Source organism: Bidens hawaiensis, unplaced genomic scaffold (genome assembly GCF_021521415.1).
Source record: "Bidens hawaiensis isolate Kalapana, Puna unplaced genomic scaffold, B.hawaiensis_p1.1 tig00067151_1, whole genome shotgun sequence".
Classification (NCBI taxonomy): Eukaryota; Viridiplantae; Streptophyta; class Magnoliopsida; order Asterales; family Asteraceae; genus Bidens; species Bidens hawaiensis.
In genome coordinates this window covers 6,699-30,336 of record NW_027501894.1, presented here as the reverse complement: position 1 = coordinate 30,336, position 23,638 = coordinate 6,699, and the positions used below count along the sequence as shown (strand labels likewise).

The 23,638-nt window shown below is 41.2% G+C and overlaps 1 protein-coding gene across 1 annotated transcript; it reads right to left on the bottom strand.

Moving 5' to 3' along the window:
* Nucleotides 1-14,508: 14,508 nt before the first annotated feature.
* Nucleotides 14,509-15,830, bottom strand: LOC143604854 (auxin-responsive protein IAA1-like). Its single transcript, XM_077081206.1, has 5 exons — nucleotides 15,414-15,830; nucleotides 14,941-15,125; nucleotides 14,755-14,866; nucleotides 14,585-14,666; nucleotides 14,509-14,529 (listed from the first exon to the last, which is right to left on the bottom strand). The coding sequence occupies exons 1-5, from the start codon at nucleotides 15,626-15,628 to the stop codon at nucleotides 14,509-14,511; spliced, it is 615 nt and encodes a 204-aa protein (XP_076937321.1). The 5' UTR covers nucleotides 15,629-15,830.
* Nucleotides 15,831-23,638: the final 7,808 nt, after the last annotated feature.

Below are 23,638 nucleotides of genomic sequence, written 5' to 3'. Positions count from 1 at the left end.
CATAACTAATTTTTTGTTTGGGATTTTAAAATACTAGGACAAAACTTTTTTAACATTAACGTTATATATATATACTAGTTTTTATCCCCTGTATTATGGGGGTTGTTTTATATTTTATTCTAATATTTATTTATTTTTTTAATTTATATTTTTTTTATTGTGTGAAAGTTAATAATATACTTATGGTTTGATGACAAATTGTTTCACAAATAAATGAGATGTTAAAACCCAGTTTAAAAGCTATATGGTTTTGATGAGACCCAAGATCCGTTTATTTTTTTTTACTATGAAATTGGTTTTTTAATTATAAATAATATTTATGAAAGTTAATAATATACTTATGGTTTGGTGAGATCCAAGAACCGTTTATTTTTTTTACTATCAAATTGGTTTTTTAATTTAAATAATATATATATCTTTTTTTAAAATAAATAAAATATTATTTTTTATTATATCCTATTTTATAGGATTTTTACACAAATAATTTAGTGAGAATAATTTTTAATTTAATGAGATGTTATAACCCGTTTACGGAATATCTGGGTTGGTAAGAACCATACACATGAATTCGGGTCAAATGCATGAGAAGCCTCCATTTAAAAATCAAGCAAATCTGGTGACTCCAAGAAAAGGGGGAGCGACTACATCGCGACAAATAGAATTTTTATGTCTTCGTTTATATATATTATAGATAATAAAAATAATATTTTCAACCTCTCACTAAATTTACTATTTATAAAAATATCAAATTTTTGCCACAAATCTATACTATATAATAAATAAAGGTTCTTAATGCCACATGACATCACATAAGATAATTTCTTACAAAATTTTCCCACCACTCTCTCTTATTAAATGCATTTTCTTTTTTATTAATAGTTTTATATTTAACTCTTTTTTTCCTTCTTAATCAATTATTGTTAATTTAAAAATTTATACAAACGTAGATATATTATTTAGTTTTATATAAATATGTTGTATTAGTTATTAATATTAAGCTTTTATAAGTAACAAATTTTCACGTTGATTTAAATAAAATAATTAATTTCAAATAAAAAAATTTTAACTTTATACTTGTTTTGCAATGAAGATTAATAAAAGCTAAAGTCAATCACTACAGATGGTTTGATTTGTTTTTGAGACAAATGTTTTAACGCATGGTAAGTGATGTATTTCTTTATCTAAAGTTGAAATAAAAAATAAAATGAAACTACTAATATGTAGGTTAAAATTACAAATATTTTATACAAAAAAATATTTAGAGATTTATTAATTTTCAACAACTTTTTGTTTCCGTATTGTATAATATGTAATTTATTCTACCATATATTATATCTTTATATCATTTGACATATTACATCGTGTTATTATCTAAACACATTTATTTATTCTAATTCGTGTTCTACACGGGTCTTAATGCCATATGCCATTACGCATGAGTGATCCTTACAAATTTTCCCATTTCACTCATGTTAAATATATATTCTTATTCGTATTAATAGTTTTATATTTTATCTTTTTTTCTTTTCAATCTATTATTATTGAGTGAACTGCGATTTTCGTTCCTATGGTTTGTCGAAATATTCGGTTTAGTTCACTAGTTTTCCATAATCTCTCTCACATTAACTACATTTCTCTTTTTAATATTTCATTTTCAATTTTTAACAATTCCATCATAATTTAAAAAGAATTAATACCATCATAAATATGTTAATTTGTTTAATATAAAATGTATTGCATTAGTTATTAATATTAGATTTTTATAAGTAACCAATACGAAACGGGTAGGTTTATTTAACCAATTAAAGTATCAAACATTGTTCATGTCAGAATATTTTAATATTAGAATGAGTTTTGGTCCACGAGTTACTTTGAAAAAGTTGTCATTTACAACTAAGTTTTGATATTAATAAAAAAACAAAGAAATAATTTATGATTTATGAATATTCTAACAACTTTTTATTTCCAAAATGCGTAATGTAATTTTTTTTACTGTATAATATATCTTTATATATGTGATACATTTTTTTTTGTATTTCACATTATATTATTATTATAAAAAATTACTTATTCTAACCCGTGTGCTACACGAGTAACTAACCTAGTTTCATTAATATACTAATGTACTATTGATGAAAGTTTTAGAAATTAACCACAAAATTCAATCACGTAGTCCAACTCATTTTTCCATACTCACGGAAACATAGTCTTCATTCTTCAACGGTTTCCAAACACTGGTGTTATGTTATTTGTTGTTTGCTTTATCTGCCAAACTTAAGATGATTGTATTTGTATATTTTTGTTGCAGACTTTAATCATGTACTAAAAAAAACCAACCATATATCCACCACATATTGATACGCTAATAGACCCCCGCACCGCAACGCGCGAATAAAAAAGCTTGTTTACACTCATATATACATAAGGACAAACTATAGCTAGAAGCTTAAATACAAGGTATTTTAATACCGTGTAAAAACATCATAACGATAATGGGAAGTAGAAAGAAAACGAAATAGGTAACTACGAGTCTATGATGATTTTTCTCATATTTTGAAAAACAAAATCAGATTTCTTTAAGAAAAGATAACAACCGAAAAATATCTCGTGAATACTAACACAATTGATGACCTAAAAAAATATTCGATGATAGTCAAGAACATGACATTGAAGATCGGGAATTGAAGCATGGTGCCAAGGATGTTAAACTATTTCGTGTGTTTGCTTTATATTCTCGTTTCATTAGAATTTCCTTAAAATATACAAATCCAGCTCGCTTACTTGTTGAGTTCTATTTTTTTCTCTGTATGTCTATTTTCTCTTTTTTTTTTTTAAAAAATAAACATATTAGAGGTAAAATACCTAAAAGTAATTACTTTATAATTATTTTATAATTTTATTAAACAGAAACTGAACTAAAGATTGGAACAAATAGGCTTTACTTTCTACAATTTAGATATTTAATTGTAAACTCATCATAGAATATACATAAAGCCCAACTACTTTAACGGGCCAGCCAAAGCCCGAACATATCTGATAAAGTGATAACTGACCATAGGTCCATAGTCCATAGGTTGGGTAGACACTTAGAATAAATTACATCCATGAATCATGATATTGTTAATTTGTTATTGCTCCACCTTCAATAACAATAACAATGTATATTAAATCATGTTTTGAAATTTGAAACATAATCATGGGTGTCTATAATGGGGTTAAATATACTGAATTGAATCGTTAAAAACATACAGCAATTATATATTTAGTTTTAATCCTTGACCCGGACCCACCTAGATAAGTAATTTTCAGGTCTAATAATTAATTGAATTCGGTTAAACCTATGAGACTGAAATCATATATCTAGCCCGTTACAAAACCGAAAAACCAATTCGGGCAACCTGATAACAAACTGATGAACACCTTATTAAAAATCAGCTTTTTTCTGCTTGAAACTAAGCCAGATTCAAATTTGGTTCGGTATTGAAAATAATGAATTCAGTATGGTTAGGATTTAGGAACCAAGCCCAATGAAGGCGATAAAATTCAAACCGAAACGATGGACGTATATAAGTAAAGTACTTGAGGTCCTTTGAAGTATTAAGGCTTCAAGTTAAGTAAAAAAAAGTTAAGAAAAAACATGTTAATAAACAAAAATATAAAATACCATAAGTTATAAATAAATTCAAAATTTTATTTATTTATTTTTCTTAATTTCACGTCATTTACAATTAAAAGAAATAAAACGACGTGTTTCTTTAACATTAATTGTGAGCCATTTTTAAGTACCATACAAAACACAAAACGTCACGAAAATTGACATTTCTATACAAAAATACTTTTGCTAGTTCGGTTTATCAACCAGTCACGTAGGTGAATTGATATTAACAGAAATAAACGATCGTGGTTTTGGAATAACTCTCCAATGTTTTTATTAATCCAAGAAAAATAACTCAAAAACTTAGATTACAATCCATACCATAACTCGGTAGTTCTAACATAACCTATACGTGTTAGACTATAACTAAGATTGCTGAAAACAATTAATTCAGATAATTAATCCAAACTTGATAATTATCTTTTATCTTTAACTAACTTTACTTGCACTCAAAGACCCCTTCCTTGTACCGCAAGCCACATATAATTAAGGACGGTTCGGTAATTAATTCCAACAACTAGTGCTACCAGTATTAGTTGGTTTTGAAGATTCTTTAAACAGTAGGCAGATTAGGCAACCCTAGCTCTACTTCTACTTATTAGTTTTTAAAAGGAAAGTTTTCATAGAAAGGCAAGTGCTAATTATGTCATGATCTTATCTGATTATCTCCTCGATTATTAAGTAGCACATGTGAGTTATGACTTATGACCAAACACTATGCCAGTAGTATTTATAGTTAACACTTAACACCCTTGGTTTATCATGATTCATGACAAGATAAAAGACTAAAAGCTATTAAGTGATGTTCACAACCACCTATTTGATTGCTTGTTTTATTTGGTTGAGGGTTTAGTATATACATCTTAAAAACGACGAGATTTTGCTTGATACACAACCACTTCCCATATTACATCACTAATTTCAAATGTTGCTTAGTGTATAGATCTGGTATACAGGTTTATAGTTCTCGAGTATCCCAACATGCTAGCATTTACCTTGTATAGCCACTTTTAGACCCGCGTATAACCTAGTATACATCATGAGTATATATGTATAATCCTCAAATAGTCAAATCAATGAAATGTGTTCGTGGTTAATAAATAAACAATACTAAAGTGTATTCGCGTCAATTGAGTTTTTTATTTCAACCAAAAAAAATATTCAAAAATCACTGACAACAAAATACAAAAATTGCAACTAAGTAAACATATGCTTCAACCTGTAATTCTAGGGTGAAAGAGCGGTTGGATTTATTAAGTCCTTTATAGTATGGAATTGGGGGCGAATTATAAACTTTATTGTAATTTGATAATGTGAATGAAAATATAATAAAGGATTTTTTATGGGGTCTATTAGCCAAACCCAAACTTGTCTCGAACTCGTTTAATTTATGTGAGTTCGAGCTTGGCTTATTTAGAGCCTTATTTCAATAGCTCGAGACAAGAGTAGTTTATCAATCTCAAGTTTGACTCATATTTATTATTTAACTTATATATTACAAAATATATGTTATTTAATTATTTGTCATGATTGTACATCTAACAATGATAAATCTATAATAATATATTTTGCATATATTAAATAAAACTTGTGTAAGTAATATGCTTGTTTAGAGTCTTTAGACTGGAAAGCCTATTTAAACTGAACGAGCTCGATAAATGAAGCTCAGGTTCATGCTCGACTGGATTAAATCTTCAGTAGCTAATGAGCAATACACTTGTTTACACCCTAGAAATTGCACATCGAACATCTGATCAGCAACAAAAAAATAGTTGAGGAACAAATTATATAAAAAGTTTCAAGTCATCTAATACTTTTGAAGCAACTCGTTTGAATCCAACTCACATTATTCAAACTCCGAATCAGATTGATACCTTAATAAATCAACATGCTCAAACCCATCCTAAACCAACCCGATTTCCGGTATACAAGTTTGAAAAATAAAAATAAAAGGTTCATATTTAAATTAGATTATAAATACCATAAAACATGAACAGATTCAGTTGTACTATGCTGGCAGCCTGGCACACAATAAAGCTTTTCCAATTTACAAATCCTAAAAAGTGGCCCTCAGTTTGTGCACATCTAAAACATCAACAGACATTTGTACTTCCAAATCATGTGAAATTTATGTACTCCTACAATATCCCTATTCAATTAACTAGTTTCCTATTCAACACAACAAAAAAAGTTACATCATTCATCTACAAACAACTAAGCCATGAAATCCACTCTATCTTTTGTGCCTCATATTTATCCCGCATGCATCGTATATTATGTTGTATAACATAACACTAGCTACACGTTATGTTATATAGTATAACCTTACGACGAACACAATAAAAACGAGGCTGAAGAAACACTAAGTGAACCCGGCAGATTACGGATAATCTTAGGGTCAAGTAGATGTTTCTCACGAGGGTTAGGTCCGGCAAAGATGGTTATTCTTCTGATGACCTGCAAAACAGACACCGTGAGCTCGTCACTGAGAAGGGGGGGTACCTCCTTGTGACCACCCTCCGGCGTGAGAATCAGACTAGATTGCTCTGAATATAAATGTATATTAAGAGAAATAGCTAGAGCAGATATGTGATGATATAAGATGTGATAAGATGTGATCCCCATACCGTTCCAAGGTGTTGGAGTATTTATAGCCGAAGGTAGGTTTCCAAGCAGGTACAGCCAGCTGTATAATATTCCTTTCCTACCAACTGTGGGCTACGCACGTGCCATGCTGGTGGTTGGTGGGTAGGCAGCGGCTGATAGTGACATGGCCGGCTGTGTACTATTCCTTTTCCACCAACTGCAGGCTATGTACGTGCCACGACAAGGGTTGGTGAGTAGGCAGCGGCTGATAGTGACATTAAGTACTAGAGCGTGCTGCTCGTCGTACTGTTGTCAGTGAGCTGTCACCCTGTGATTGGTTCATGGGCTGCTTTGGTCAGATCTTGTCTATTTTGTCCATACCTTGGCATGTATAGTACAAAAGATCCTCCAGAAGCGTACGGACTGGCTCATTTGGGCGGGAGTATTCCCGCCTTGCTCATTCCTTCTTCAGGTGACATTACTGAATTATTGAGAGTTAGTGCCTTGTGCGTGTAGCCTCCGCTGATGGCTTGTATCCGCGGCTGCGGGAACAGGCGGGGTACTTCACCATTGGGAGGCTTTTCCTGCGGGAACAGCTGGCGTATGCGCGTAAGGTCTTCATCTCTCTGAGCATGGTGGGTCCTGCGGAACCAGTTGGTCTTTGCGCAGACGTCCCTCTTCAAGGTGAGTCTTGCGGGTTCAACTGGGCTCTGCTGAGACCTACCTCTTCAAGTCCCCCCAGTCCAATGTTCTTCTCATGAATTGTTAATAAGTGAGGTGAACTTTTGGACTTAAGCAAGGGGTTTTGAAAAGGGTTTTTAGTTTTAAGGTTGTCCGTTGGGATTCTTCCCGCGGTTTCCCTAATGTCACGTGCAGAAATTCCCGACTTTTCTACTTGATCTTTGGGTATGATGCGGGTAGGTGTGTAACTTCCTCGCAAGTCAGGAGCGTTGAGTTTCACTTGTGTAGATTCTCCACGAGGTTTTGGTAGTTTTAGACATAGTGATCAATTATGTTAAACAACCAATTCCATCTTGGAGCTTCAAACAATCTAGTTCTCAACGTTCCCGCTATGCGGGGATGTTATTTCCCTTTCCACAAGCATGGCCCAGAAGATCCTTCTTGGTTTTAATTCCCTGCAAGTGCTAAGTATGTGAAGGGTTTCGCCTTGACACTGTACCCGCACTCGTCTTATAGTTACTTGACTTCCAAGGTATTCTTGGCTTCAATTCCCTGCAGGTGCTAAGTATGTGAAGGGTTTCGCCTTGACACTGTACCCGCACCTGTCTTACGGTTTCTTGGTTACCAAGGTAAGGGGGTATATTCCCTCTTATTTTTGAATCTTTGAATCTTTTTGAATCTTTTTGAACGTTATATGACTTGCTCATGCATATTATAGTTTAATTTGGCACTTGTTTTGCCTCATAAACAATATATGATTCGCTCGTGCATACTTTAGTTTAACTTAGCAATTTTCCAAGTGTTTTGGATAAGTTAACCTTTCGACGCGTGGTTGTCAATAGGTTAGTGTTCAGTTTCCTCTATCATGATTGTGCGGGTAGGACCGTCACTTTCATTTAGTGGGATGACCAATCTTCACCTATAACTGACATGCGTGAAGGTTTTCCTCATCTTTTAGAAATTTTTGCCGTTTTGTGTTTATGCGGGTTCTGCCGCCTTCCACACGCAACGACTTACTTCCCCACTTATTTATGCGGTGAATACCGGCATATCAGTGTTTTGAATAAGTATAAAGGTAAGGCTATCAACACAATGTGATAAAGGAGAATCATTTCCATTAGAAGTGGCTCTAGGCCCTTTCTTTATAAGTTTGGAATTGATCTACATGTAACATTTGCGTAATTGAGCTCCATTCCATGTTCTTGGGATAGGGGTGCCATCGAGCCTTTCGAGCCGGTATGCGCCCTTTCCCAAAACTTCTTTGATAATGTATGGCCCTTCCCAGACCGGGGCCAGCTTTCCTGGGCGTTCTTGGTTCGAAGCCTCGTTGTTACGTAGTATGTAGTCTCCGACATTGAAGTTGCAGAGTTTTACCCGCGTGTTGTAGTACTTTTGCATTTGTCGCTTGTAGTTCTCTTCACGCGCTGCGGCTAAGTCTCTGCGTTCTTCGGTTAGCATAAGGTCTAACCGTCTTTCGCATCATTGTCTTCTGGCTGAATCAAGACCCTTGGTGAGGGTAAACCAATTTCGACCGGGACCATGGCTTCAGTGCCATAAGTGAGGCTGAACGGGGTTTCTCCCGTACTGGCCTTTTTCAGCGTTCTGTTTGCCCAAAGGACGTGTGGAACTTCGTCCACCCAGCCGGATCTGTGTTCCAAGAGTCTTTTCTTTATGCCGTCGACGATACTCTTATTTGCTCTTTCCACCTCACCATTACCCTGCGGGTGCGCCACTGAGGTAAAGGTGTGGGTGATTTGAAGTTCTTCCAGCCACTTTTGTAGCTTCTTGTCAGCAAAGTTGGTGCCGTTATCGCTCACCAAATTCTGGGGAAGTCCAAAACGACAAATAATAAATTCCCAAATAAATTTTTTGATATGTTCCCTGCTGCTGTGGGAAATGGGCCTGTCACATCGATGGCCCATTTCTGAAATGGCCATGAAGAGGTGACTGGAAAAAGTTCATTCTTCGGGCGATGCGTGTTGGGTGCGTAGAGTTGGCAAGACCTACACTTTCTGATGTATGCCAGCGCATCCGTATGCATCCCCGGCCAAAAGTATCCCGCGTTGTTTAGCTTAGCTACAACAGCTCGTGGACCTGCGTGTACTCCACAGATGCCCTCGTGCACTTCCCTTATGAGGTAGCCAGCATCTTGGTTATCCACGCATCTTAGGAGTGGGCTAAGAAAATTACGTCTGTAAAGGATGTCATCGATGAGTTGATAGTTCAGCGCTTTACAGCGTATTTTTCTTGCCTGTGTTTTTGACTCTGGTAGTATACCCGCCGCAAGGTAATTTATTATTGGTGTCATCCACGTTTCTGTACCGGTTTGGATGACACAGATTTCCTTGTGCGGGACTGATGGTGCTCCAAGGAGTTCAATGCGGATGTCCTTTCCCAAGTGGGTGAAGGCTAATGATGCAAGCTTGCTTAACGCATCCGCAGATTTGTTTTCGCTACGCTTGACGTGTATGACTTTACAATCGTTAAAATCGCGCATAAGGGTTTTTGCTTGTGCGAGATACAGGGCCATTGTGTCGTTCACGGCCGTGTACGTCCCGTTTATTTGGTTGGCTACTAACATGGAATCCACGTGGGCTTCCAAGTTTTTCACTCCCATCTTACGCGCAATTCTCAGCCCGGCCAAGAATGCTTCATACTCCGCTTCGTTATTCGTACTTGGAAAATCCAGTCGAATAGCGTAAGTGTATTCTTGGCCTGCTGGTTTGGTTAGTTTCAACCCTGCGCCTGAGCCCTCGTTGCTGGCTGCTCCATCAGTGTAGAGTCGCCAGACATCATCGATGTCCTGTGCTGGAGAGGGTTGAGCCTCCTCCTAGCACTCTTTCTCCCGCGAAGCGGGGACTTCTGCAATAAAGTCGGCCAAGACCTGGCCTTTTATGGCTGGCCTCGGCTTGTACTTTATCGCGTATTCTCCCAATTCTATTGCCCATTTGGCTAGGCGTCCTGACAATTCGGGTTTGCCTAGAACGTTTGCGAGTTTGAAGTTAGTGAGAATGGTGATTGGGTGACCTTGGAAATATCGTCTTAGCCTGCGTGAAGCCTGTACAAGTGCTAAAACTAATTTTTCCAGGGTAGAGTACCGGGTTTCTACGTCTGTTAGGACACGGCTAACATAGTAAATTGGCATCTGGATGCCTTTTCGCTCTACTAGCAGGACGGCCCCGGTTGCTCTATCTGTGGCGGAAAGGTATAGGATTAATTCCTCCCCCGCTTCTGGTGCTGTGAGCGTTGGGAGTTCGATCAAGCGTGACCGAATTTCCTGAAAAGCTGCTTCCGCTTTTGGTGTCCAGCGGCGGAAGTGCGTTTTCTTTAAACAGTTTCTCAATGTGGACACGAATGGGAACGACCTATCCGCATGGTTTGCCAAAAAGGGGTTAAGTGCGACTAGGCGTCCATTCAGTGTCTGAGCTTGCTTGATGGTAGTAGGTGATTCCATTTTGATAATGGCTTCGACCTTTTCAGGGTTCTCTCTGAAACCATCTTTAGTAACAATGACTCCTAAGAACTTCCCTTCTTCCATCCCAAAGGAACACTTGCTCGGGTTGAGCTTCATGTTTATCTTTCTGAGCGTGTTGAAAGTTTCTTCGATGTCTTTCAACATCGTTTCTGGGTTAGGGCTTTTGATGACCAAGTCATCCATGTAGACTTCCAAGTTCCTCCCAATTTGGGCATGAAACTCTTTGTCCATCAGGCGTTGGTATGTGGACCCGGCATTCTTAAGTCCGAATGGCATCATTTGATAACAAAATGTGCCATCGGGCGTCCGAAATGCGGTTTTGTCCTGATCGTCAACGGCCATGTGGATTTGATGGTACCCCTTATACGCATCAAGGAAGCATTTAAGGGGAAACGGTGCTAACGAATCTACCTTAAGATCAATTTCGGGTAACGGGTAACAATCTTTGGGGCATGCTTTGTTTAAGTCTTTGAAATCTATGCACATGCGCTATTGTTTGTTAGACTTCGGTACCATAACGGGATTTGCAACCCATGTTTGATATCTGCTAACGCGTACGATGCCCGCGTCAAGGAGTTCCTTGACTTGGGTTCTACACGCGTTAGCTTGTTCCGCCCCATTACTCTGCGCTTTTGTATGACTGGCGTAAAAGCCGGGTCACACTTGAGCTTATGCTCTGCCTTACTTCGAGGTACACCAGTCATGTCAGCTGGTGTCCACGCGAAGATGTCAGCGTTTTTCTGTAGTAAGCGTTTGAGTAAGGTGCGCGTAGGATCAGTGACTGTTGGGCCAATGGTAACAGCCTGGTCAGGGTATTTGCCATTGAAGGCCCATTCTTCTGGTTCGGTGATGGTTGGTTTAGCCATCTTTGGTTTGGGTTTTGATGAGACAGATGCGATGCATACCTGAGGAATACCGGTGATCATCGCTACACCCTCAGCTGTTGGCCATCCCATCATGCCGTGGACTGAAGATACCACGGCATTGAATCTTGCCATCCCGTCTCTCCCGAAGAGAATGTCGTATGTGTGGTGTGGCTTCCTCATTACGACAAAGTCCACGTCTTTTGTGCGGGAGTGTTTCCCGTCTGTGAGAATGACGGGGAAAGATAGGATACCCATGGGGGTGTTTGTGCTGCCGTCGAACCCTTCCATCGAGGCGTAGACCGTTTCCAGGCGTTCCTTGTCTTCGTCGTCTAGCTTGTCGAAGAACTGCCTGTACATAACCGTTGACGAGGCGCCGTTGTCAGCAAGAGTGCGGGAAGTGATGTAGTGCCCCAGCTGGCTTTTGATGACGATAGGGCCTTCTTTGCTGGGTCCTCCTGGCACTCGCGGGAAGCGCACCTCAGCTTCCTTCCACGCGCATGGTTCTGTCGTTCGTCTTTTTCTTCCTCTGACGTTACTATGAACCATGTGGATACTGATGTCAACGGGCTTTCGTCCGTTGCTTTTGTATCGGTTATCATTCTTCCCTCCATTCTTGATTGATGCCACAAGGTGTGTAAGTTTTCCATCCTTGACGAATGTTTCAACAATATCCCTCAAGGATATACACTCCTCAGTAGTGTGACCCTTTGTCCCGTGGAAGTCACAGGATTTGCTCTGATCCGCGTTATGTCGCTGCCGGACCATTGGAGCTTTTGGCCATGGGATTTTTTCGGTGGCAAATATCTCCGTGACGCTTTTGGTGAGTGGCGTACACCGGGGGTTTCGGCTTGATGGGTGCGTGTTATCCCTTCCGCCTACTAGAGGGCGAGAGCTGGATGAGGTGTCAAAGTTTACCCTTGACTGCCAAATACCTAGCTTCCTCTTTTTGTTTTGCCGGGCGGTCCGGACGTTGTTTTCTCTAGTCCTCTGCGTGTAGAGGTTTGTACTCTGGGGAAGATCCCTACCCAGTTGCTTCTCCATTTCGGCAAAGCGCTTGGCCGCCGTCATGATGGCATCCCATGTGGATGGCATGCCATCTTTACCTGTCAACGTGCGGATAAGCACTGGGTATTCGGCGCCCTGGATGAAAGCGGCGCGAACAAGATCTTCGCTTATGGTGCCCAGACTCAGCTTTTTCGAGTTGAAGCGAGTGATGAAGTCTAGTAAAGATTCATCCTCTTCTCTAACGCAGTTGAGGATCATCCACTGCTCTTCAGTATATTTCCTCTGTTGGCTGAAGTGCTGGCTGAACTTGTGTTGGAAGTCCGCCCAATCATAGATGTGGTGGACCGGTAAACGATCAAACCACGCCCTGGCCGCTCCAACCAGCGTCATCTGGAACATATAACACCACGTAGGTTCCGTCCAGTTGCTGACGGTTGCCCCCGCTATGAATCTGTTCAAGTGATCATCTGGGTCGGATATACCATCATAAGTGCCGATGTTGGACATCTGTTTGGCACTCTTCGGGGCGATTGCTTCCACAATGTCCCTTGCAAACTTGGACGTTCCCGCATTTGCAACAATTGGTCTAAAGGTTTTGGAGAAGTCACGTGGGTTTCCCCCCGCGTTCCTTGGTTTGAAGGTTTCTCCAAAATCCCTTCTTGGTTGGAAGTCCGTTTCCTTGCGCTTCCCTTTCGCCCTATGACGAGGGTTTGCGTCACTGTCGGACTCCTCCCAATCATTATCCAAGTACTCGCACTCATTGCTCATGTTGAGCTGTTGTCGAGTGCTTCCGAATTCGTCAGCCTGTTGGAGTGAACGTAAGCGTTCATCCAACTCAGCTTGGAATTCCTTCTGACGTGCTTCCGCCCACGCTTTAACTTGATCAAGTGTTTGGCGGGGGAGCCTCGTCTATTGTCTCTCCAACTGGGTATCGGTGAATCCCAGGGGAGGATTATTTACTGCACTTGCCCCGGCTTGGGTAACCGGGGTAGTGTTCGTAAAAATTGTGTACTCGCCGGTGTTCCCCCCAGTAGCTGGGGTTGTGGTTACCGGGGTTTCTTGGTCACTCGCTGGCATTGGCACCGGAGTAACCTTAACCATCTTTCCAGAGGTTTTGAAAAAACTGAGAAAATTAGTTCTAGCTTTTGTCCCACGGATGACGCCAATGAAGAAACACTAAGTGACCCCGGCAAATTACGGATAATCTTAGGGTCAAGTAGATGTTTCCCACGAGGGTTAGGTCCGGCAAAGATGGTTATTCTTCTGATGACCTGCAAAACAGACACCGTGAGCTCGTCACTGAGAAGGGGGGGTACCTCCTTGTGACCACCCTCCGGCGTGAGAATCAGACTAGATTGCTCTGAATATAAATGTATATTAAGAGAAATAGCTAGAGCAGATATGTGATGATATAAGATGTGATAAGTTGTGATAAGATGTGATCCCCATACCGTTCCAAGGTGTTGGAGTATTTATAGCCGAAGGTAGGTTTCCAAGCAGGTACAGCCAGCTGTATAATATTCCTTTTCTACCAACTGTGGGCTACGCACGTGCCATGCTGGTGGTTGGTGGGTAGGCAGCGGCTGATAGTGACATGGCCGGCTGTGTACTATTCCTTTTCCACCAACCGCAGGCTATGTACGTGCCACGACAAGGGTTGGTGAGTAGGCAGCGGCTAATAGTGACATTAAGTACTAGAGCGTGCTGCTCGTCGTACTGTTGTCAGTGAGCTGTCACCCTGTGATTGGTTCATGGGCTGCTTTGGTCATATCTTGTCTATTTTGTCCATACCTTGGCAGGTATAGTACAAAAGATCCTCCAGAAGCGTACGGACTGGCTCATTTGGGCGGGAGTATTCCCGCCTTGCTCATTCCTTCTTCAGGTGACATTACTGAATTATTGAGAGTTAGTGCCTTGTGCGTGTAGCCTCCGCTGATGGCTTGTATCCGCAGCTGCGGGAACAGGCGGGGTACTTCACCATTGGGAGGCTTTTCCTGCGGGAACAGCTGGCGTATGCGCGTAAGGTCTTCATTTCTCTGAGCATGGTGGGTCATGCGGAACCAGTTGGTCTTTACGAAGACGTCTCTCTTCAAGGTGAGTCTTGCGTGTCCAACTGGGCTCTGCTGGGACCTACCTCTTCAGAGGCCCAAAAGATAAGAAAAATAACACCTTCCAAAACTCGTTACTCCCATAGTTCTCAACACTTCGACAACTCATCGTTAAAAAAACAAGATAATGTATCAAAAAGTTGTCTCGAAAATCTATGAAACATACAAATATGAAATATATTTGAAGAAAGTTAACTATATTTGGGACTTGTGAATTATGCATACCGGATCCGTTGATGGCTTCTGAATTCTTCATCAATCTTATTCGTTTACACGATTCAACAAACATTCTACAAAATCAAAGTAACTATATGTTAGCATGAAAAAAAAACGTGTTAAATCACTTAAATGAAAATTTGTTATAAAAAATAAACTTACTTCCATGGCACATCACCAACTAACATCCAATCTCCATCTTTATCTTCATACGTTGGAACGTATTCCGTTCCATTCACAGGATCCATCAGCTTCATCTCATTCGATACATTCTCTACACAAACCATTCAACACGTTAAGCAGTCATTGAAATAATTAATAACTTAATTGTTAAATATATGTACTTACTTATAGCTAAACAGGAGAACAGATCTTCAAAAGCACACATAAGTTGTTGATAACCTGAGTACAATTCCAGACCTACCTTTCTCAAATACGGCGCTCCGTCAACCGCTACTTTTACATACTTGCAATCGCTCTTCGTCATGTTTTTTCGGTAAGATCTAACCGGTGGCCATCCTACCAATTGCTCCCTGTCAAATATATGTAATTGGATCATTTTATTGTTGTTAATAAATTTAGTTCAAGTGATATATTGCAAGTAACGAACAAGTCTTAAGTTGTTTATTTATATATATTTTTTTGAACGATAAAGTTACAATACTCCTAAAACTCCTGTAAATATTGTAAATAAATATATGACGTTGCCTAGGTTAAAATCTAGGACCTAGCTCCTACTAAACATATATATATCTAGCAAGTGAGCTAGCACCACGTTGACGTTATTTTATACAAGTGAAACAAATTACGATAAAACTTACTTTGAGGGAGAATTTTTCGTGATGATGGAGTCAGATCGATGATTCCCACCCAATTTAAGATCGGTTATAACCGAAAACCTTCTTTTCGCTACCAATTTTCTAGATTCACCTGGCAAACCTAAGGTGAGCTCGGTATCATTGATGTTAAGGCTGCCGACGGTGACCGCGTCAGTGTTAGGTGGCTCCGACGTGATGTTGGATATTTCTGATGACATTTTGTTTGGTGAAACTGAATTGTGTTTTGAAAAAAGTTAGTTGGGTGAGAGTGAAGGATGGAAGCTTTATGAAGTTATATAGAGAAAGATTATGGATCATCTAGCCACTGGAACTTTGACACGTGTGATGTTCAAGAGCGGTTAGGATTCGTCCATGTTATCTAAAAAAAGGTTGTATGGTAGCATTTTGGAGTGAGGACTTCAAAAGATTAACCATTCTAATACAACTCATTTCACCCGAGTTTGAATCACTATTCAGTGATATGTGAATTTCACGTGCACATAAACCAAGGTATCTCGCCCATATACAGCTACTAAGAATATATTGGTATATGGCATTAAGTGTTATACGAAGTTAAACACCAAATGAAAACACACATGTACACAAATTTGTTTTAGAACCAATAATATCATAAAAACAGTGTGAATCGCCTGATATATTTCTAATTTTATATTTTATATTGTTATGAATATATAATACATAAACAGTTAATATGTATCCATATATATTTTTTTCCCTGCTACTTCTAATTAACTTCTATAAAATATGCACAATGTGCACCCTTGTGTGTGTGAATAAAATATATATTTTAATTTGTATAATATATATGAGAACATTCATCAGCCTAATAAAACAGGGTACAATAAATATAAATGCAAAAGCATGCAGAAAGAGAGAGTAGGACCCACTTGTCGGGTCACTAGTTATTTAAAGTTGATGTATGCGTATAAGCAAAATTTGGTATATTTATCGGTAACTTATCAGGAACCTAACAATTTAAAAGATTGTAAGAATTCTGATATTCTGATTTAAAAGTTTAAATGGATAAATGTTTGGATAATTGAATTAGCCGATCAGTACCTGTTTGATTTAACAAGTTGGCCCTATCTTAAACCCGCTCGTAAGCAAATAGTCAAAATAAATGTTTTTCATTAGTATGTCATTCGTTTTGTTTGATTTAGTTAAAACCAGTAGTTTATTTATGTCTAGTCTATTTATTTGTAACCAAGTCAATACTAGTGATAGACCTAGAAACTTTTTTGATCGGAGTTAGTTTTTCAAAGCTCGTATGTCTCTTAACTAGATGTTCGAATTTTGGATTTCGGTTGGTTTAGGTCAAATAAATAACGATAACTTGTCATTGCAACTGTTAAAACTATGAGCTACAATTAATGGAATAACCATGATGCACTGCTCAAAAACCATTTAAAAAGAATAACCGAAGTACTTAATTAGATTTGATACTCAAATTTGTTGCTTTTCGTTTAATTTTCAATTGCGGCGTGCATAAATTAATCCTTTCTTGAGTAAGATTAAAAATCTCGGTGTCAAGTTTCAAATATCTCAAAAGTTGGGCCAAAAACCGTAATAAACGTTGCACATAAAATCAATAAACAGGGGGATTAGCTTACTGTGCATTCTATATACCAGGCTGTGTATAATAATGCTTAAGAGTTTTTGATTTAATGGTTAGACTGAAATATTGCTTAGAATCTTAACTTTAGAAAACCACACATTTGGATTCTACATATTATCGGTTATTCAGTTTCATAGTTTATAGGAACGTTGTCGGAAGAAAAAGGTTATTGAAGAAACACTAAGTGAACCCTAGGCAGATTATAGATAATCTGGGAGGTTAAGTAATGTTTCCCACGAGGATGAGGTCCAGCTGAGAAGGTTGTTCTTCAGGGGACCTGCAAAACAGACACCGTAAGCTCGTCACTGAGAAGGGGGGGGGGGTTCCTCCTTGTGACCACCCTCCGGCGTGAGAATCAGACTAGATTGCTCTGAATATAAGTGTATATTAAGAGATTGCTAGATAAGAGAGATATCTGATGATATATGAAGATATAAGATAATGATACCGTTCCAAGGTGTTGGAGTATTTATAGCCGAAGGTAGGTTTCCAAGCAGGTACAGCCGGCTGAATAGTATTCCTGTTCCACCAACGTGGACTACGCACAGGCCATGCTGGTTGGTGGATAGGCTACGGCCAACAGTAACGAGGTCGGCTGTACACTGTTCCTTGACTGCCGGCTACGCACTGTTCCACCAACTGTAGGCTGCGCACGTCCCATCGTAAGGGTTGGTGAGTAGGCAGCGGCTAATAGTGACAAACAGTACTAGAGGGTGCTCCTCCTCGTATTGTTGTCGGTGAGCTGTCACCCTATGATTGGTTCATGGGCTGTTCTGGTCAAATTGTCTGTTCTGCCCATACCTTAGTAGGTATAGTACGAAAGATCTTCCAGGAGCATACGGACTGGCTCATTTAGGCGGGAATATTCCTGCCTTGCTCATTCCTTCATGTGACTACTGAAGTAGCTAATGCCTTGTGCGTGTAGCCTTGCTGTTAGTGCGGGTAGCCTTCCCTGATGGCTTGTATCCGCAGCTGCGGGAACAGGCGGGGTACTTCACCATTGGGAGGCTTTCCCTGCGGGTACAGCTGGCGTACTGCGCGTAAGGTTCTCTGAGCATGGTGGGTCCTGCTGGAGCAGTTGATTGTTGCGCAGACGTCCCTATTCTAGGTGAGTCTTGCGGGTCCAACTGGGCTCTTCTGAGACCTACCTCTTCAAGTCCCCCCAGTCCAATGTTCTTCTCATGAATTATTAATAAGTGAGGTGAACTTTTGGACTTAGCAAGGGGTTTTGAAAAGGGGTTTAGTTTTTAGGTTTTCCGTGGTGATTCTTCTCGCGGTTTTCCTGATGTCACGCAGAAATTCCCGACTTTTCTGCTTGATCTTTGGGTGTGAAGCGGGTAGGTTTGTAACCTCCTCGCAAGTCAGGAGCGTTGAGTCCCACTTGTGGATTCTCCATGGGGTTTTGGTAGTTTTCAACATATTGATCAATTATGCTAAAACCACCAATCCCATCATGGAGTTTCCAACAATATAGTTCTCGACGTTCCCGTCATGCGGGGACGTTATTCCGGTTTCCGCAAGCATGTCCCAGAAGATCCTTCATGGTTTGAATTCCCTGCAGAGTGCTAAGTATGTGAAGGGTTTTGCCTTGACACTGTACCCGCACTCGTCTTACGGTTACTTTACTTCCAAGGTATTCCTGGCGTCAATTCCCTGCGGGTGCTAAGTATGTGAAGGGTTTTGCCTTGACACTGTACCCGCACCCGTCTTATGGTTACTTGGTTGCCAAGGTAAGGGGTATTTTCCCGCTTACTTTTGAATCTTTTTGAATTTTTTTTTTTTTTTTTTTTTTTGAAATTCGAAGAGTTGGTAAAAGGATAACAGTCCAAACCTCTGAAACGTCGTGCGACGGTTTCTTCTGACTGTGTCAGGACGTGCAGGAAGTTATGGTGACGTGACAGTACCTGGTCATTCCATACGCTTTTTCAGGCGCGTGGGCCCGATTTTGCGGGCGCGTGGCCGCGAAATTAATGGTATGCGTCCTTTCAACAGCTGTTGCCAGCTTGCTTTTTGCCACGTGTCATAGTTTCATTGCACCTTCGATTTCTCTCTCCTCCGCATTAAATTCATCGCATTAATTGCGATTAGTATATAAAGGGGGAGAGGGTTCTTTGTAATTCACACTTTCACTTTTCTCTTCATCTTCAGAACGATTTCCGTTGAATACTCAACTTTTCAGTCGAGCCTTTTCCCGAAATCGTTTTCTTTCATCTGCAAGATGTCGTCTCGTGATCTCGAATCTACAGCCGACGACAAGAGTACTGCTGGCGAGTGCCAGTGTGCTTTGCCTATCGATCTGTATCAGTACGTCGTCAGGAAGTTCATGCTCGAGTCTCTCGAGCCTGAGTTTCCTGAACCCCATCAGACAGTGTACGATGCCCCCAGAGGCAAGATCGGGGTATATGCTGCATTCTTTGTTTATGGGAATCTTAGGTTCCCATTGACAAAGTTTGTGTACCGTGTCCTGGAGAGGCACGGTGTGCACCTGACCGAGGTGCACCCGATGGCGATTGCCAAGATTCGGCACTTCGAGTGGGTGTGCCGGATTCTGGGCATTGAGCCCTATGTTGACCGCCTGATGACCTTCTACTCCTGGAGGTGCATCCAGGGGTGGTATACGTTGATAACCCGGATTAAGGGTTTGAAGATTTGCGCAACCGAGCGCAGTCTTCGCTCGTGGAAGCGGGAGTTCTTCTACATCTCCGCTCGCGCCATCCCCCTTGCCATGAAGTTCAAAAATGGGCAAGCACTTCCCAGCCTTCACGCCTCCAACTACGAGGAGGCGGAATGGTTTTCGAGGATATCCCGAGTCCAATCTCCGGTTTACCGGTTTGCGCGAAAGATCCCGATCGTCCTCGAATACGGTTCGAACTCTGTTCCTTACGGTATGCTTTGTTTCTTTTTGTTGATTTAGAATCTCTTCTAACTTTTTTCCTGTTTATTTCAGAGGGGAACGACTTGCAGTCTCTCCTGCAGCCGCGGGAAAGTGATGGTCCCGCTCGGATGGGTACTCGTGCTCTTGATGAGAACGAGTTGCCCATCTTGGAGCAAACAAGGGATCGGTTTGTGGAGGTCTACCCGCTCGGCCACGAGATCCTGAGCGCCAGGCGGCCAGGTAAGGCGCTATTCAACCCTCGACCCCTCAATGTTGAAACCTCTGCTGGAATTCCTCTAATCGTATGTTCTGATGAGGAATCCGCAGATGGTCCTCAGTTGGTGCGGAAGAAGAAAGCTGCCGGCGGGAAGGGGAAGGAGAAGGTGGCCTCCACTGCCGATCCAGTGCCTCGGTCTGACTCAGAGGCCGAGAGCGAAGAGGTGGCGGAGAACCCCGGTGGTGAGAAGACCACCGCTCCGGAGGCTGTGACGACTGTCACCTCCGGAGAGCCCCGGATGACGACGGTGAGCGGCTCAAAGAGGCCGGCTCCATCGGGTTCATCTCCTCCTGTCCGTACTTTCAGGCTCAAGAAAACCCGTAAGTACAAACTTTATTTTTAACTTCATAGTTTTCCATCTTTAATACTTTTTGTGCAGGCGTGGATGTTGACGCATTCCAGTGTGGAGCAGTGAAGAGTACTCCCCCGCCAATGACGGTAGGCCTGGTCAGCCTTCCTGAGGCGACGACCCAGGCGGCTGCGCCTGCTTCCACTGCTTCAGTTGCTCATTCCATTGAGCCAACTGTTCCAGCTGAGCCATCGAGAAATTCCTTGGGGGTCTCCCCATGGAAATTCAAGATTCTGTATGGGCCAGAAACCCAGCAACCCTCTCTGACGCCATTGAGTTGGCCGCTGTGCTCAGCGACAACCATGTCAGAGCAGGAACCCTGTTCCTGCGAGGAGCTGAGAAGACCAAACCCACCAAAACTGTCCCTGAACCCGCAGAAACCAAACCAGAACCCTCAAACCGTAACAACCTCAAGCGCAGGCGCAAAGCCTATGCGCTTACCAGCCCGCCCATTGTCCAGCAACCCACCTACCAACCTCCAGTACACGCTCCTAACCCACTGTCGACCTACCCAACACCTCCTATAGTCCACAACTATGCCTTAACCAATCCCGCACTCCCTGTCCCGCCAACTAAGAAACCTTACACAGGAAACCAACCCTTTTGCCCAACCTGTAGACTTCACCACCCAACTCAGACCCCGTGTCGACAATGTAACCGATGTGGCCGCATTGGTCACTCAGCCGAATACTGTAGAGTCCCTCCCGCCAATCCAATTGCGCCAATACCACCAGTCTACCCGCAGAACCCACAACCAACCTACCAAAACCCACGACCCAGATCGTGCTTTAACTGCGGTGATCCCAGTCATTTCCGGAACGCGTGCCCGAGACTACAAGTTCAGATTACGCAAGCGAATCCGGTGAACCAGATTTCGAACCAAGTGACGCGCGGACGAGCTTTTAACATAACCGCGTACCAAGCGCAAGCGAATAATGACGTAGTTAATGGTACATTTTTGCTTAACGGATTTTATGCTTCTGTACTTTTTGATACTTGCGCCGATCGAAGTTTTATTTCTCGCGCGTTTGAGCAGAAGCTTGCGCGACCGCGCAGCGATTTAAAAGAAAATTTATCAGTTGAATTGGCTAATGGCGAAACTGTTTTAATTAACTCAGTGATTAAAAATTGCACGCTTAACCTTAACGAAAACGATTTCCTGATCGACCTCATCCCCATGCCTCTTGGAAGCTTTGATGTTATTATTGGTATGGACTGGCTCTCGAAGAATCGCGCTGAAGTTATTTGCGCCAAGAAGTTGATTCGCATTCCTCGAGAAAATGGTGATCTTCATATCTACGGCGAAAAACCCTCCAGTGGTCTTAAGCTTATGTCTTGCGCCGAAGCCCAAAGACTCATGCGGAAGAAGTGTATTGCATTTTTAGCCCATGTGGTCGAACCTGCTGAAGAAAAGAAGAAACTTCGCGATATCCCCGTTGTGCGTGATTTCCCTGAAGTTTTTCCTGATGATCTTCCTGGTATCCCTCCCGCTCGTGAAGTCGAGTTCCGTATTGATCTTGTCCCTGGTGCTTCCCCCGTAGCTAAATCTCCTTACCGTCTTGCGCCCGCTGAGATGCAAGAATTGGCAAGCCAACTTCAAGAGTTGACTGCTAAAGGATTCATTCGCCCTAGCTCTTCGCCCTGGGGTGCTCCGGTGTTGTTCGTTAAAAAGAAAGATGGTTCGTTTCGCATGTGTATCGATTACCGCGAGTTGAACAAACTCACCATTAAGAACCGGTATCCCTTACCGCGTATTGACGACCTCTTTGATCAACTCCAAGGTGCCTCTTGTTTCTCCAAGATTGATCTCCGCTCTGGCTATCACCAGTTGCGCATCCGCAATGAAGATGTTCCGAAGACTGCTTTTCGAACTCGTTATGGCCATTTTGAATTCTTGGTCATGTCCTTCGGTTTAACCAACGCACCCGCCGTTTTCATGGATCTAATGAATCGGGTGTGTAGGCCTTTCTTGGATAAATTCGTGATTGTGTTTATCGATGACGTTCTGATTTATTCCAAAACCAAGGCCGAGCATGAGCAACATCTTCGGTTGGTGTTGCAAAAGCTTAGAGCCGAGCAGCTCTTTGCCAAGCTCTCCAAGTGTAAATTTTGGTCGGATGAAGTACAGTTTCTTGGCCATGTTGTTAACAAGATGGGTATCCATGTCGACCCATCCAAAATCGAAGCAATCAAGAACTGGATTACGCCATCCACTCCTACCGAAATCCGTTCCTTTTTAGGCTTAGCTGGTTACTACCGGCGATTTATTTCGAACTTCTCAAAGATCGCATTGCCTTTAACAGCTCTAACACACAAAGGTAAACCGTATATTTGGGGCTCGAAGCAAGAAGAAGCCTTTCTGACGCTCAAGCGTTTGTTGTGTGATGCTCCTGTTCTTGCGCTAACTGAGGGTAATGAAGATTTTGTCGTGTATTGCGATGCATCCAACCAAGGTCTCGGTTGTGTTCTTATGCAACGAGGCAAGGTTATCGCTTACGCATCAAGGCAACTTAAGGTTCATGAAAAGAATTATACAACTCACGACCTCGAACTAGGCACAGTTGTTTTTGCCTTGAAGATCTGGAGACACTACCTTTATGGTACTAAGTGTATCCTCTACACTGACCATAAAAGCCTTCAGCATATCTTTGATCAAAAGGAACTCAACATGTGTAAGGCCCCGTTACCGGTAACCCTACTTTCGTGTTGGATTTACTCATAAACACAGTTCTAAATATCAGAGTTAATTAAAAACTTTACGCGGAATATAAAACTTTCATAAAACATTACATATCGATTCATAATCATGTCTTAAAACATTCCTCTTGTCTTTCAAAATCAAAACATAACTTATAAAACATATCAGATCTTCAGATGCCAGGCTTTAGTCTTCTGCCATGTGTCCTCCACTCAAGCCAGCTGTCTCAACCTACTCACCTGCGTGCATACTAAAAGTCAGCTACGCTGAGTGAGTTCTAGTTAATCATACAATACTATACAACACCTTCTTACATACATACGTACTTAACCTCATAACTTTCTTTTATACACACATAAGTACTCATACCTTCATTCTTACTTACATACTTTC